The 16,894-nt window shown below is 43.8% G+C and overlaps 1 protein-coding gene across 4 annotated transcripts; it reads right to left on the bottom strand.

Annotated features, from left to right (window-relative positions):
• Positions 1-568: 568 nt before the first annotated feature.
• Positions 569-14,124, bottom strand: LOC308235439 (uncharacterized protein). Of its 4 annotated transcripts, XM_080644249.1 has the most exons (5): positions 13,958-14,124; positions 10,498-10,643; positions 7,698-7,824; positions 3,436-3,509; positions 569-2,574 (listed from the first exon to the last, which is right to left on the bottom strand). In XM_080644249.1, exons 2-5 carry the CDS (start codon positions 10,510-10,512, stop codon positions 868-870), a joined length of 1,923 nt encoding a protein of 640 aa, XP_080500375.1. In that variant the 5' UTR covers positions 10,513-10,643; positions 13,958-14,124; the 3' UTR covers positions 569-867. The 4 variants fall into 4 exon arrangements, with proteins under 4 accessions (XP_080500375.1, XP_080500377.1, XP_080500376.1 ...); XM_080644251.1 differs by lacking the exon at positions 3,436-3,509 and having other exon boundaries at positions 582-2,574; positions 13,958-14,122; XM_080644250.1 differs by lacking the exon at positions 10,498-10,643 and having other exon boundaries at positions 582-2,574; positions 13,958-14,092.
• Between the last annotated feature and the right edge of the window lie 2,770 nt (positions 14,125-16,894).

Below are 16,894 nucleotides of genomic sequence, written 5' to 3' on the forward strand. Positions count from 1 at the left end.
GGATTCCAAGGAAAATCAGGACAATAAAAATCATTCCAGTGATAAAGTACACAGAATCCAACTTAATATATTCCAAAAATTAATTATAATATTTAAAACTTTAGAATCCAGCATAAAAATTGAATAGTGGGCTACCTACTTTATGAATATAAAGCAATATAATTATCAAATTCTGATGTCAGTTACAGCATTAGTAAAATTCCAACCTACTAAAAAGAAGCTACAGGGGCCTGAAGGGCTGAGGTGAGGAAGAGTTTTAGATGCCATTATTATAGCACAGAGAGAAAAAGAGATTGGGCTATAGAAACATTAATGATGAGAGGAAATCATTGATCAGCTGGCTCCTGCAACACCCACACCTGGAATGGAGTCTGCAACCAGGGTTTGTACCCTGACCAGAAATTGCACCCTGGCCTCCTGGTTCATCTATCCAAGCTAAACCACTGAGACAAGCCAGCCAGTGCTTTCTCACATTTTCTACAGTGTAAGGCATTTCTCCACTATAAAAGTCTCTGATAGCCAGTAAATTTTGAGCTATAGGTACAGGATCTTACACATGCTCTATATTTGTTTTTTAAATACATTTTATTGGTTTTTTTACATAGTGGAAGAAAGAGAGTTAGAAAAATCAATTAGAGAGAAACATAAATCAGCTGCCTCCTGCAGACCCCCTACTGGGGATGTGCCCGCAACCAAGGTACATGCCCTTGACCCGGAATTGAACCTGGGACCCTTGAGTTTGCAGGCTGACGCTCTATCCACTGAGCCAAACCCATTAGTGACACATGCTCTACATTTGAAAGGTTTCTCTCCAGTATGATGTTTCTCATGTCGATTAAGGTTTTAGGAGTCACTGAAGGCTTTGACTCATTCACAACATTTATAAGGCTTCTCTCCAGTATGAACTCTCTGATGGTTAGTAAGGTCTTTGGAGGTGCTACAGGCTTTGCCACATTCCATACATTTATAAGGCTTCTCTCTAGTATGAACTCTATGATGATAAATAAGGTGTGAGGACTGGCTAAAGGCTTTGCCACATTCTCTGCATTTATAAGGTTTTTCTCCAGTATGAACTCTCTGATGTTGATTGAGGGATGAGGAGTGGATGAACGCTTTGCCACATTCTCTACATTTATAAGGCTTCTCTCCAGTATGAACTCTCTGATGTTGACTGAGGGATGAGGAGTGGACAAAGGCTTTGCCACATTCTCCACATGTATAAGGCTTTTCTCCAGTATGAACTCTCTGATGCCTAGTAAGGTTTGAGGACATGCCAAAGGCTTTGCCACATTCTTCACATTTATATGGCTTCTCTCCAGTATGAACTCTCTGATGCCTAGTAAGGTGTGAGGAGCTGCAAAAGGCTTTGCCACATTCTTCACATTTATAAGGCTTCTCTCCAGTATGAACTCTCTGATGGTAAGCAAAGGATGAGGTGTTCCCAAAGGCTTTGCCACATTCTCTACATTTATAAGGCTTTTCTCTATTATGAACTCTCTTATGTTTATTGAGGGATGAGGAGTAGATGAACGCTTTGCCACATTCTCTACACTTATAAGGCTTCTCTCCAGTATGAACTCGATGATGATAAATAAGATGTGAGGACTGGATAAAGGCTTTGCCACATTCTCTACATTTATAAGGTTTCTCTATAGTATGAACTCTGTTATGTTGATTGAGGGATGAGGAATGGATGAAGGCTTTGCCACATTCTCTATCTGTATCAGGTTTCTCTCCAGTTTGAATGCTCTTATGTTGATTGAGGGATGAGTGGATGAAGGCTTTGCCACATTCTCCACATTTATAAGGCTTCTCTCCAGTATGAACTCTCTGATGCCTAGTAAGGTTTGAGGACATGCCAAAGGATTTGCCACATTCTCTACATTTATAAGGCTTCTCTCCAGTATGAACTCTCTGATGCCTAGTAAGGTGTGAGGAGCTGCCAAAGGCTTTGCCACATTCTCCACATTTATAAGGCTTCTCTCCAGTATGAACTCTCTGATGATAAGTAAAGGATGAGGAGCTGCCAAAGGCTTTGCCACATTCTCTACATTTATAAGGCTTTTCTTCAGTATGAACTCTCTTATGATGAATAAAGGCTGAGGACCGGCTGAAGGATTTGCCACATTTTCTACATTTATAAGGCTTCCGTCCGGTATGAATTCTCTCATGTTCACGAATCTTTGAAAGAAAATTAAATGTTTTACCACATTCTTTACATTTATAATGTTTTTTTCCAGTACAAATTTTCTTAAGTTTATTTACATTGAGTATTTGTCTGAAGAGTCTTGCATCTGGATTAAACTTGTACGCTTTCTCTCTCGTATGAATATTACCTCGTTTAGTATGATTTGAAGATTGTTTCAAAGGTTTGTCACATTTTCGTTTGTTTGTTTTTGCCACAGTATGAATAAACTGAAGTATATTTTGATTTGACATTTGGTTAAAGACTTTTCCACCTTTATAATGGTTCTCTGGAAGCTGAATTTTCTGATGTATATTAGAATTTGACCCTTGGTTAAAATTTTTCCAATATTCCTTGCATTGATAACTTCTGTCTTCATTGCATGTATTCTGGTAATCATTGAAGATAAAAAGGCCTTTAGTTACAGCTATAATTTCATTAAACTTGTACTCTTTTTTTAAAGTAACTATTCTGTGATAACTAATAAACAATGATATGTATAAAAAAAACAACACCACTCCTTCCAGGCTGGTGTGACTCAGGGGTTGAGCAACAAACCGTGAACCAGGAGGTCACAGTTTGATTCCCAGTTAGGGCACATGCCTGAGCTGTGGCCTTGATCCCTAGTTGGGGGTGTCCAATAGGCAACCCGCCAGTCAATGATTCTCTCTCATTATTGATATTTCTCTCTCTTTCTCTTCTTCTACCTTCCTCTCTCTTAAATTGATAAAGACATATTTAACAAAAGATTCCTAAGTTTATAAAAATTATAGACATTTGTATCAAAAATATTATTTCTCAAGAGAAGTATAATGATACCTTAATATAGAAATCAACAAAATAATTGCATTTAAATTTTATATGTGCATTATAAATCACTATATTCTAGAAATGATTAAAAATTTAATCACACACTACAGTGTAATAATTCTTATATTTACAGCATAGATTATGTAAATTCATAGATTTTCAGTATTCTCATTCTAAGAATGTATAATATTAAAAACATTATATTTGGTATTCACATTTAGAAACACATTAATTTATAAATATAACTAATTTAAATTGGGAGTATTACCAATTGTGTAATACCTTTGACCTCATTAAGTGACAATGATTTTATTACGAATAACATCATCCAGGTTACTTCTGTGCATGTTAAAATACTTTTTTCTCATCTTACACTCTTTCTGAAATTCCAAGGCTTTCACTAAATGTACATTATCAAAGCCATATCTTCCATATCTTACCAGTATTATTTTAGAAAGTAAATATCTTATTTTTGGCTTTTGCAGAATGACCTGGTTGTCTTCGGATAAGATAGCTGAAAGATATGAAATAAATTTTCACATTTATGACACCCAGGGGAATGTACACTGAATATACCAACAATTACTGACCAAATGACATTTTTGAGTACTCCATAATTAAGTTAAATGCTTAAAGAAAGACCAAGAAAGGTACAATGAGGAAAAGTCAGATAAAAGAGGGTTAAAAAGTTGCTTACATTTGCCACCAATACTTCAAAACACCCTAGCAAACAGTCGCAGTATTATAAGAAAACTCCCACTTCCCAGTTTCTTCTTTGAGGAGATAGACAAGAGGGTACTGTGTGTGTTCAATGATCTTATGGTTTTGCAGCATCTTGAAAGTGTTTCTCTTCTGCATGATACAGATTGCTAAAATAAGGGCATTACAAGTACATGGTGAATGCATTGTAATGGCTGCTACAAAGAAAAAGTGGGTGCCTGGGCCACACGGCTCAGTGGTTGTGCATCAACTTATGAACCAGGGAATCACAATTCGATTCCCGGTTAGGTCGCATGCCCAGGTTGTGGGCTCCATCTCCAGTGTGGGGTGTGCAGGAGGCAGCCGATCAATAATTCTCTCTCTGGGGGACATATGTAATAATTTCAACAATAAAGTATTAAAAACAAATAATAATTCTCTGTCATCGTTGATGTTTCTTTCTCTCTCTCCCTTCCTCTCTGAAATCAACTAAAAATTATTTAAGAAATAAAAAAGAAAAGGTGGGTGATTGTTCAAACACTACACAGACTGCAATACTGAAGACAGTTACCAAGAAAAAAAGATATTTTGGGTCTGGGAAAGAAATAGAAAATTATTTAAACTTAGAACTTACATACACTCTGGCCCCAAACAATTCTGACAGAAATTAGAATTTCTACCACAGATGATTGTCATTTATTTTCTCTTACAAAAATCAAGTTCATAAGGCCTGATTGTTTAAATTCCTGAACCCCAACAAGAGATATTAATATATTGAGGAAAACTGCCCTAACCGGTTTGGCTCAGTGGATAGAGCATCGGCCTGTGGACAGAAGGGTCCCGGGTTCGACTCCCGGTCAAGGGCATGTACCTTGGTGGCGGGCAAATCCCCAGTTGGGGGCGTGCAGGAGGCAGCTGATGGATGTTTCTCTCTCATCAATGTTTCTAACTCTCTCTCCCTCTCCCTTCTTCTCTGTAAAAAAATCAATAAAAAAAATATTAAAAAAATATATTTAGGAAAACTAAAAAAACCTGGTCCAAACTTAAAAAGATATCTATGAAATAAGCCAAACATAAAAGGGAAGCTAAAAAAAAAATGCAGCAATATAAAAATATAACAGAATTATCAATGAAAGATATGACCAAGCTGAAGAATGAAAAAACTTGCATAGTACATTGAAGATTTTGATAGAGGGAAGCCCACATGGGACACTAACAAATCAACCACTTTGCACACCAAGTGGAGTGACATAAATACAGAATAGTGAAAAGGCATGACAACAGATAAGAAATTAAGAGTTGAAGAAATGGGGCACAATGTCAGAAGAATGGAGGTTACAGAGATCACCCAGGCCTGTCCTCCTGCAACTTGAACAAGTTAATCTATATATGTAAAAGGCTAATATGTAAAGTGACCCCTCGGGAGTTCAACTGGGAGTTCGATTGCTCGCTATGACATGCACTGACCACCAGAGGGCGGCGTGCAACAAAGGAAGGCTACAGTAAGCAGCTGGAAGGCCCCAATCAGCCCTGATTGCTGGCCAGACCTAGGGACCCTACCTGTGCACAAATTTCATGCACTGGGCCTCTAGTCAACTATAACTCAACAAGGAATTCCCTGCTCAATATAGAAGCCTGACTGAGAGACCAGCGCATTGAAACATCTAGAGGTGGGCAACCAGGAATTGAACGGGAAGAAGGGAGGGGAGGCCAGATGGCCATGGACACACCCCTGCAGCAGGAGCTGGCCAACAGCTCCATCCAGAGAGGGGAGGAAGTTGGTGGTATCAGGTATTTCCATGGGGCAGAACAGAGAGTCTCAGTGAATTCTCCAGCAGGGTGAGCAGTGAGAACAGCAGCTGAGCCAGAACACAGCATAGGGCAAGAACACAGCCTAGGGGTTCTGCCATGACTATCTGCTGTCGGGCAATGGTGTTTCAGACAAAGAAATGTAGCCACAGAGCCCTACCTTCCCTTAGATTCCCAAAACTCACTTCCAGTTGCCCTTGGTCGAAGAGCACAGTATCTGCACAGAGAGACCTAGTGCCATAGAATCGCTGTTGACTTCTGTGATGGATAACCAGGTGAGGCATGTGGGGGGACCCACAGAGGTCTGGGGTCACCATTACAATAAGGGCAAAATAAACACCCACCCAAGCAGCAGGACTGAAGTCAGCTCTGGGAGTTCACAGAGTTAATAATCTTGTTATTCAGCGCCACCTTCTGTAAAATAGTAGAAAGTCCTCTTCAGAGAAAGCTGCTACAGAAAGGTCAACAATATATGCCTAGACAGTGGAGACTAACAAATTGCATTAGAAACCACGATGATGAGAAAGCTCAGAGAGAAAATAAAAAATCTCCAAAGAGCAAGCTGCAGCACATGGAAATATGTGATACAAGTGACGTAGAATTCAAGATTACAGTTCTGAAAATCTACACTAATAAAACAGAAACATGCAAAGTGAGCATCACTCCGCCACAGCCAATCAGGAGGGAATATGCAAATCAGAAGGACAAAGATGGAGGCCACCCAGCTGCTCCAGAGTGGCCAGGTGGGTTGGGATGCCTGCGATGAGAGGGAGGGCAGGGGACGAAGGGATCTACAAGAGCGGCACTCTGGCCATAGCGAACATGAAGACTGCAGACTCCGGAGTCTGCAGCGAAGACGAAGAAGGCAGACTCTGGCCAGAGCCTGCAGCAAAGGCAGCAGACTCTGGCCAGAGTGAAGGCCTGGGTCCGGGTGCCGGAGGAAAACCGGTGCTGGAAGCCAAGGGAAGGAAGGCCTAGTGCACGAATCTCTTTGTGCAACGGGCCTCTAATATTCCATAAGATGCGATAAAATACCAGCAATTCAATGCCCTCAGGAAACAAATTAATGAACAAAACGAGTACTTTACCAAATAGATTGAAACTTTCAAAAAGAACCAATCAGAACCCTTGGAAACAAAGTACGCAATTTAGGAGATTAGGGGTGAATTACTGAGACTATGGAACAGCTGAACAGATGGAGCAAAGAAAGAAGAGACCTGAGCATGAAAAGTAAGAAAGGGCTCTACGAGAACTATCTGACTCCATCAGAAAAGCCTCATTAAGAGGAAGAAGAGAGGAAGAAGGGATCTAAAAGCCTATTCAAACAAACAGAGAATGACAACTTCGAAAACCTATGTAAAGAAGTAGATCCTCAAATTCAAGAAGGAAATAGAGCCCTGACTGGTTTGGCTCAGTGGATAGAGTGTCGGGCTGCGGACTGAAGGGTCCCAGGTTCGATTCCAGTCAAGGGCATGTACCTTGGTTGTGTGCACATCCCCAGTAGGGGTTGTGCAGGAGGCAGCTGATCGATGTTTCTCTCTAATCCATGTTTCTAACTCTCTATCCCTCTCCCTTCTTCTCTGTAAAAAAATCAATAAAATATATTTAAACAAAAAAAAAAAAAGGAGGAGGAAATACAGCACCTACTCAACTCAATCCAAAGAAGCCCTCTCCAAGGTACATTGTATTAAAACTGTCAAAAATTGCCGTAACTGGTTTGGCTCAGTGGATAGAGCGTGGGCTTGCGGACTCAAGTTCGATTCCGGTCAAGGGCATGTACCTTGATTGTGGGCACATGAGGCAGCTGATTGATGTTTCTCTCTCATTGATGTTTCTAACTCTCTCTCCTTTCCTCTCTGTAAAATATCAATAAAATATATATTAAAAAAAAAAAAAAGAAAACATGGCAGAATATTTGAATGTTCTAGAAAATTATTTTCCAAAATACTGTTTTCTGACAGAACCTTAACTACTCTATAGACAACAAGTAAAATTTTCAAACACTGAGTTCTTGATTCAAATACATAACAAAGCCTTTCTTTTCTTTTTTAAACCTAAATACCCCTATTTGTTCCCGAAGAGCAGGAATCAAAAAGTCTACCCTAGAAAGCAGAAGCCCCTAAAGATGTTAAAATAATAAAGGAAACAAAACCCTGTGGGTGGAGTAGGAACTCGGGAAGGAAGTCATCCTCACCCACGGAGGCCAGGTTGCTGTAGTTCTCCAACATCACATCCAGGTACAAGTTCTGCTGAGCTGGGTCCAGGCATTCCCACTCCTCCTGAGAGAAATCTATGGCCACATCCCTGAAGGTCAATGGTCCCTGAATGAAAAGACAAGTTTACCAAGAGGTCACCAGAAGAGTTCATAGTGTCACCCAACATGTAAACAGTGTTAGGAGATAAGAAATAAAAACATGAAGGAAAAACAACACAAAACAAAACAAGAAAGAAAACCGTGTTAGGAGAAGAGGTTTTGACCAAGGGGAACATCCTGAATCACCCAATAAGATCACTTTGCCCAGTAACATTCTCTGATGTGCTTTCTAACCCTAACAAATGAGGATGACACATGTCCCAAAATCCACAGTACAGACTTTACTTTTCAGAAAAATAAACTTTAAAATTAGGGCATCGACACGGGCATATGGGTTTCCGAGGGCTGTGTTTGCATCGTTCAGGGTCCGGGGTGTGTATTTCTCAGCTGGAGATGTCATGGAAGCATAATTACTGCCTGAAGTGAACACAGTCAACCACAAATGCACTTTCCTAAAAATACAGGTTCTGATCCAGGTTCTGAGATGGGGCCTGTGTTTCCACATGTGTAACAAGCTCACTTTTCACTTGTGATGCCAATGTTTCTGGTCCATTTGTCATACTTCTGAATACACAGCAAAGAAAACACAGGAAAAAATTCATACATAACTTTTAAGTGAAAGTATTTTTCAATGGAATTTATAGTTCTCACGGAACAGGACACATAGGAAACACAATCCTGTTTGAAATTTTATTGTGAGTATTCTTAGAACAAGATTATTCTGCCTTTGATAAAAGAATATTTTGTGAAACATATAATTTAAGTTACTAGTAAACCTTCAATTTTATTCCAAACTCAATCTACAATTAAAAAAACAAACACAGGTCAATACCCATAAAGAAATCTCATGACTATTCACAGCAGTTTCTGAAACTGAGAAGAATAAAGACAGATTAAGCAAGTAAGAAAATATAGCTCAAAGAATGTTAACATTTTATGTGGAGACAGACACACTGATGAGAACTTACCTACAAGATATAATGGATAGAAAAAAAGAATTGTCATGTCAATGAAATCAAGGTTATTTTGTGATTCCATAAATTTCATGAACCTCCATGTGAATGATACCCTTTGTGTATTATAAACACAATAAGGAGATGAACTCACATAATGATAGAAAATATGTTGGACCTATTGTTTCTTAGTTGCTAATTTATTTGGAAATTTTTGAGTGTCATTAGTGGAGAGCTACAATCATAGAAATTTACCTGAATTGGAGATACATTAATAATATGATTCTTGTAAACATTGTAGAAAATATAAAAAGTGATTATGTCAAGTATGACCATGAATGAATGTAGAATAAAAATTTACAGCAACAAAGACGGAATGGTTGAAGCTCTCTTATCAAAACTTTGTGATCTGTAGGAAATAAAAGTAGGGCTTTTATTTTTCAAAGCAAATAGAAGCTAAGAGGAAGAGGGGGGCTTCTGGATGGTCTGTGCACATCTCTCAATAAATGCTACAATTAGGGGAGCATCTCAGCCAAGGGAGTATCAGGTAAACTGGAACAATGGATACCAAGTACTGAGGCACAGGAAAGGACATGTCAGAGCAAAAATACATAAATAAGCAAGTCATTATGTGAAAATGGTCAGAAATAAACATTACTTTTTGCAAGTGTCAATCCACGTGTACCTCTCACGTTCTTTAAGCTAAAGGTACATTTATTTATTTATTTGTTTTTAAGTTTGTTTTTTTTAAATGTATTTTATTGATTTTTTACAGAGAAGAAGGGAGAGGGAGAGAGAGTTAGAAACATCGATGAGAGAGAAACACCAATCAGCTGCCTCCTGCACACCTCCTACTGGGGATGTGCCCGCAACCAAGGTACATGCCCTTGACCGGAATCGAACCTGGAACCTTTGAGTCCGCAGGCCAAAGCTCTATCCACTCAGCCAAACCGGTTAGGGCTAAAGGTACATTTAAACAGCAAGTCTTTCTTACTAATCTAGTGAGCAAGTCCCTTCTATTTACTCTTCTTTTCAGAACTTGCTGAGCTATTCTGAGCAGTAAGATGTGCATTTTCTTACCCCTATTCTAGAGCTGATGCTGCAACCACTTGACTGTAAAAGCTACATTTCCCTTCTTCACCGATACCTGAGCCTCTGGCCCCATCACAGTAGGGATGTCAGACATGGCTGCCTTCCTAGGTTGATCTGTCAGAGAGGGATGTTTTTAGTAGTTGAAAGTCATCAATTAAAGGTGGGAAATCTTCTTGACCTGGTGGAGCCTGCATAACATGAATGCAGAGAAAGCTCTGGGCCAAAGGACAAACTTATATAAACTGCTGACCTTGACTGTCATAAGAAAAACAGTCATTAGCCGAAACCGGTTTGGCTCAGTGGATAGAGCGTCGGCCTGCGGACTGAAGGGTCCCGGGTTCGATTCCGGTCAAGGGCATGTACCTTGGTTGCGGGCATATCCCCGGTGTGGGGGGTGTGCAGGAGGCAGCTGATCGATGTTTCTCTCTCATCGATGTTTCTAACTCTCTATCCCTCTCCCTTCCTCTCTGTAAAAAATCAATAAAATATATATAAAAAAAAGAAAAAAAAAGAAAAACAGTCATTAAATAAGGAAAAGAACATGAATAGGACCAACATCAGAAGTGGCAGGTTCTAAATCCACAGATGTCAGAGGAAAAGGAAACACAGCCTGTGACCCAGGACACATCTTTTACCTGAGAAGCAGCCATGTGGTCCTGGTCCTGATAGGGTCTGGGTTGCTTTCTCAGGTGACAGTATGTTGAGGAGTCACAGAATGTGCCTTCAAAGGCGTCCACACAGCCAGTTAATCAGCTCACAGGACACTCACAGTCAGAAGGACCTGGAAATGGGGAAAAGGCCACCCCTCCTGTCCTTGGTCACAGGAGAGAGTCAGCAGCAATGAGCTCCTACATGGAGACCACACTGTGAGTTTTTGTGTGTGTGTCTTCATGTGTCTCTCCTCCCAAAGACATCCACAAACTCTTACAGAAATGAGAACGTGAGCTGCTGTCCTGACCCCCCAAACCAAACAGAGCCCCCCCTTACCTCCCCTGAACAAAGCCTGCTCCCCACTCTCACAAAGACACTCTGTACCCCTCCTGCTAACCCCTGTCCTCACCTTCCAATCACCTGGAGCCCCTTAGTAACCAATGATGCCCCACCCAGAGCAGCTGTCCACCTCCATGGAGAAAGCACACATGAGGGCATTTCTTTTTCTTTTTTAAAAAAATATATTTTATTGATTTTTTTACAGAGAGAAAGAAAGAAGGAGAGAGAGTTAGAAACATCGATGAGAGAGAAACATTGATCATTTGCCTCCTGCACACCCCCTACTGGGGATGTGCCTGCAACCAAGGTACATGCCCTTGACTGGAATCGAACCTGGGACCCTTCAGTCCATAGGCCAACGCTCTGTCCACTGAGCCAAACCAGTTAGGGCCTGAGGGCATTTCTTAATGCTCCTGAGGGGATATAAGAAGTCCCAGGGTATTTACCTCATTATGTTCTTAAATAACAAATTAAGTGTCAGACATAGAAAAAAGTAAATCCATTGAAGAAGCGCACCCATACACACACATACATACACAAAACATCACAGCAAAAACCTAAGGCTTCTAATATTCCTTGAAAAATATGAGATGGTGACAGACACAGGACACTTCCTTGTTGCCATCCCAGGAAACGACAAGAGACCCATGAGCAACAGACAAGTCTCTCCCCTCTGAGTGAATAAGGGTTGCAAATGGAAGAAAATCATTATAAAACTAGAGGCCCGGTGCACGAAATTTGTGCACGGGCGGGGGGTGTCCCTCAGCCCAGCCTGCACCCTCTCCCATCTGGGACCCCTCGAGGGATGTCCGACTGCCTGTTTTGGCCCAATTCCGGTAGGGTCAGGCCTAAACGGACAGTGGGACATCCCTCTCACAATCCAGGATTGCTGGCTCCCAACTGCTTGCCTGCCTGCCTTCCTGATTGCCCCTAACCACTTCTGCCTGTCAGCCTGATCACCCCGTAACCAGGGGTCCTCAAACTATGACCCGTGGGCCACATGCGGCCCGCCGAGGACATTTATCCGGCCTGCCGGGTGCCACTGCCTGTCCTGCTTAGCAGCTGACTCGTCCCGGGCCCTCAGTGCGCATAGGAATTTGTTCATAGTTTTTTTTAAAACTATAGTCTGGCCCTCCAGCGGTCTGAGGGACAGTGAACTGGCCCCCTGTTTAAAAATTTGAGGACCCCTGCCCTAACCACTCCCTTGCCAGCCTGATTGATGCCTACCTGTCCCCCTTCCAGCCTGTTTGCCCCTAACTGCCCTCCCCTGCAGGCCTGGTCACCCCTAACTGCCCTCCCCCTGCAGGCCTGGTCTCCCCCAACTGCTCTCCCCAGCAGGCCTGGGTCCCCCCAAACTGCCTTCCCTGCAGGCCCGGTTGGCCCCATCTTCTCTCCTCTGCCAGCCTGGTCACTCCCAACTGCCCTTTCCTGCAGGCTTGATCGCCCAAAACTGCCCTCCCTTGCACGCCTGGTCCCTCCCAACAGCCCTCCCCTGCTGGCCTGATCACCCACAACTGTTCTCCCCTGCTGGCCATCTTGTGTCCACATGGGGGCAGCCATCTTGTGTGTTGGAGTGATGGTCAATTTGTACATTAGTCTATTATTAGATAGGATTCTCAAGCCTTAAAAACTAAAGATTTTTCACTCTCATTCAAGTCTGTATAACTAAGATAATTCAGCTGTTAAATTAACTATATAAAGCCAAGCTTAGGCGGCATGACTCACTGGTTCAGCTGGGACCTATGAACCAGGAGGTCATGGTTAGATTACTAGTCAGGGCATATGGCCAGGTTGCAGGTTTGACCCCTAGTGTAGGGGGTGCAGGAGGCAGCTGATCAATGATTGCCTCTAGTCATTGATGTTTCTATCTCTCTCCCCCTGTCCTTACCTCTTGGTAATCAATAGAAATGTATTTAATACACACACACACACACACACACATACAAAGCCACAAGCCAATAAATCACAACTAAATCATCCACATCCCATCAACTCACCCCTCACCCAGATCAGGGTTCCCCTCCTCCCACTACTGTGTATTTCTGTCTATGGATCTGTCTCTGTCTCCCTGTTCCCTTTCTCTCCACTGCAGTCCTTTCCTGAGTCCCCCCCCCCCCCCCGCTTTCTCCCCCTTTTTCTCTGTCTGTCCCTACACCTGGACCATGAACCTCCTGAAACCCATTTCCCTTCAGGTGCTCTTTCTCCTGGTCTCTGATTGCTCCCATCTCCACACACGTCTGCGTCTTTCCCTCCCCACGCCCGTGGCCCCTCTGCTGCCTGTTACAGTCTGTCCTGCTCCCCACAGCTGGCTGACTCCGTGCTGCTTCCCCCTCTGCCCCCTCATCCCTGAGCCCCCCTTTCTGTCCCTGCACTCGCTCCCCCAACTCTTCTCCTCTGTCTCTGTCTGACCTGCCTCCTCCTGTGTGGCCCCCACTTCTGCTCACCAGGACCCTCTCCCTCTCAGCCCCCCTTCCTCTCTCTGGGCTCCCCCTCCTCCCTATTTCCCCACCTCCTTCCTCCTCAGGCTCCTTTCCCGAGTTACCCCCTCACTCCTACCGTCACCGTCCACTCCCTCCCACACCCCCTATGGGCCCCTCTCTGTGGGCCCCTCACTGCCCTTTCTCCCTCCACGTGTCTGTCTCTCTCACTCCCTCTCCTGACCCCCCCAGCCCGGTTCCCCGCCCCCCGCAGTCACCGCTCCCACAAAGCCCCACCCTGCGGGCAGGTCACCTCTTCTGGGGACACCGCGTTCTTCCCCCTGAGCCCCACCCCATGGAAACTGTGCTCCCCTCGCATTCAGACCCCTTATTAATGGGGGTGGGCCTAGGAAGGCGGGGTGCAGACCCCAATGGCCGGGGAGCCATCCGGGCTCTTTGGGCGGAAAGCGCCGGGCGGGGGGAGGGGCGCAAAGGGCGGGAACCCACTGACCCAGACTTTCAGCCCCGCGGGGAGGACCGGCGGCCCCGGGAATGGTTTTCTGCAGGAAAACCGCGCGGCAGGCGGTGGCCCACAGCCAAAGGCGGACAGACCGCGGGCCGGGGCCTCAGTTTCCGCCCAAAGGAACGCGGCGCCTCCACTGCGCAGCCGCCCGGGACGCGGACTCACCGCTGTGAGGGGCTCCGGGGCGGGGACCTCAACAAGGACTTCAGCGCCTGCAGCGCCCCTCAGCCTTCCCTGCTGGGAGGAGGACGGAGAGCAGCAGCTTTAAAGCACAAACACCTCCTCAGGGGGAACCGCCACCTTCCTCTCCACAGACGCTTCCGGCTCTGCACGGAACTGCGCATGCTCCTCCCTGCGGGATGGGCGGGGCCAGAGCCTGAGCTGAGCGACTCCGGGATAGGGGCGGGGCCAGGCCTGTGCAGGGACAGAGGGAGGGAGGGCGGGGCAGGACCAAGGGGGCAGCCCTGGTTCCCTCACCTCCTCCCACAGGGACAGCCCTTCCTGGTGGAGTTCCCACGTCATTGTTGGGGGTTTGGCTGGTGACGCGGCTGCGAAAGGATTCACCTGGGAGAGAAGAGACAGGAGCAGAGAGAGGGCGTTTATTTTACTTCTTTAAAGGGAGGAAAGGGCCAGGTGCCCTTTGATGGCACAAGGCTCCCCAGGTAGAGGGGCTGCTCTTTTATTAGGGTGCTAGCGAGTAAATGGCAGCTGTGGCAAAGCATAAAGAGGGGAGGAGGAATCTGGAATTCACACAGAAGTTTCCAGATCCCAGAGGCTGTGCTTAGAGCTACTGGCTGGCCTGCCCTTCAGCTGCAGATGTCCCAGGAGGTGTCTTTCCCAGGATCTTCACAGGCCGGTAACACATTCTCACAGTGAAGTGACAGAGAATTCCAAAGGCGGGCAGATTGGGTTTGAAACCAGAAACTTCCTGCCTCCGATTTGCCTGGATCCTTAAACCCTCAGTGAGGAGGGGGGAGGGGAAGGGCAACCTGCTCTCTCAGCCCCTCCCTGTCTCCCCATCTGAATGGACAGGCCGCTTGAGTTAGGGAAGCAGGTGGATGGGGGTGTCAGAGACAGACCCAGATATCCATTCATGGTTAGGCACCTGATGACATAAGGTCGCATCCAACACAGTGGGAAACAGATTTTATGTATTTTTCAAGTGATAAAATTTTTCTATTTGTTGTAGTCTTTGAAAGTCTTTGTGTTCTGGGAAGGCATTTTTAAATGAATATTTTTGCTTTAGTAGTCCCTATAACCTAGTTAATGGGACATTGATAGTAATGTAGAATGTCTGTTGTTAATTTTCCTTATAGTTGGGAAACAAGACAATTTTAAAATAAACAATATTTAAAAGTTATAAGAATAATGATTGTCAGTTTACTTAGTCCCATCACCATATTTTGTTCCTTTTGATTTTTTTCCAAAATTTTCATGAATATAGGTATTTATTGGAGTTTATCCAATAAGTTTTTATTTAAGATATGACCTCTTTAGAAACCTCTAATTTACAGTAAGTCAGAGCAGATTATGGTTAACCTATATAATCAACCTACTGCAGTCCCTTCCTCCTCTCACCTCCCCTCTGCTGGAGGGCCCACCTCATGCAACCCCCACCCTGCCGCTGGCCAGCCAAACTCACATGGCCCCTTCCCCCTGGCTACCCAAACTCCCCGGGTCTGTCCCCCCAGACACTCAAACTCCAGAGGCTTCTCTGCCCAGCCAGCTGCTACCCCTGCATAGGCCTCAATCGCCAGGCCGAGGGACCCCACCCATGCACAAATTTGTGTACCATGCCTCTAGTTATTAATAACGAACTACTACATTCCCTAAGGACTGATTACTATAATCGTGTTGCCTTCATTCCTTTTAGGTGCCTTACGTGCAGGTACACCATTTCTCTCCAGTAATACTAGCAGCGAATATTTTAGCAGCCAAATGCCAGGTCATTAGTCTTGGACTGACTTGTTTGGTGTGAGCAACAAGAAATATTTTGCTTTTGGATAACAAGAAAAATAGGTTTATTTTTTTAATTATTTGCGTTACGCTTATTAATTTGTGCAGTTATTCAGTGTCTGGTAAGTTAATGTTCAAGAAAAATATTAATTTTATTAAAATATTCTATTATTTCGTTAATGATTATTCATTTATCTCAGCCCTTTGTATTCAGCATGTCTCTATGGAAATAAACCTACATTCCTATAAAAATTGAAGCTTTTGTTTTTTTGCGGGAGCACATAAACTTAAACCTTGTTTATTTGGCCCATGATAACTTTTGAGTTTGACATGCTCGGTGTACACTCTCATTGAGCAGGTGACTGAAATTAAAATGGTTATAATTTAGTCAAGACATAGAACCCATATGTGAGCTAAGTCCATGAACTCTTACATAAAAACATAGTGTTAAATCATATCACCTCGAATTTTACAGTGGAGTTTGCGATTTGACACCAACACAAAAAACATAAAGTTGAAATAAAGTACTCGTCATTAAAATTAATGCTCTGTGCATATAAGGACTCTATCTTATCAGTGAAAACCCTATATAATAAAAGGGTAATATGCAAATTGACCAAATGGCAAAATGATGGGTTGCCACTATGAAGTGCACTGACCACCAGGGGGCAGAAGCTCAACGCAGGAGCTGCCCCCTGGTGGTCAGTGCGCTCCCACAGGGGAAGCACTGCTCAGCCAGAAACAGGACTGGAGGCTAGAGGGAGCCTCTCTGGCCTCCATGGCAGTCGGACATCCCCCAGGGCTCCCAGACTGGGACAGTCCGCATGCCTTGGCTGAGGGGCCTCTCCCTACCCCCTCCACCACCCGCACGCACAAATTTCATGCACTACGCCTCTAGTAGTCTATAAGATGGGAAAAAGTGATTTCAAGTCACACTTCTTAAAGCATCTAGTATCCATACTTCACAAATCCTACAAATCAACATCCAAAACAAACAAACAAACAAACAAACACACAAACAGAAAGTGAAACAGATCAGTCTCTGCCCCAATGTCCAACAATATTTGCTTTATATACTCAGGTACTTTATATGAAAAAATTGATCCCTTTATGATAATGAAGTATACCTCTATTATGGCCTCCCTT

The sequence above is a fragment of the Plecotus auritus genome (genome assembly GCF_963455305.1).
Source record: "Plecotus auritus genome assembly, chromosome: 10".
Lineage (NCBI taxonomy): Eukaryota > Metazoa > Chordata > Mammalia > Chiroptera > Vespertilionidae > Plecotus > Plecotus auritus.

Excerpts from the sequence above, each read along its gene's own strand:
- LOC308235439 (XM_080644249.1), bottom strand. Across the intron at positions 3,510-7,697 it reads CAGCAACCTGGCCTCCGTGG|CTATCTTATCCGAAGACAAC; the intron begins GTGAGGATGACT and ends CATATCTTTCAG. Across the intron at positions 2,575-3,435 it reads TACTTTCTAAAATAATACTG|AATACATGCAATGAAGACAG; the intron begins GTAAGATATGGA and ends AATGATTACCAG.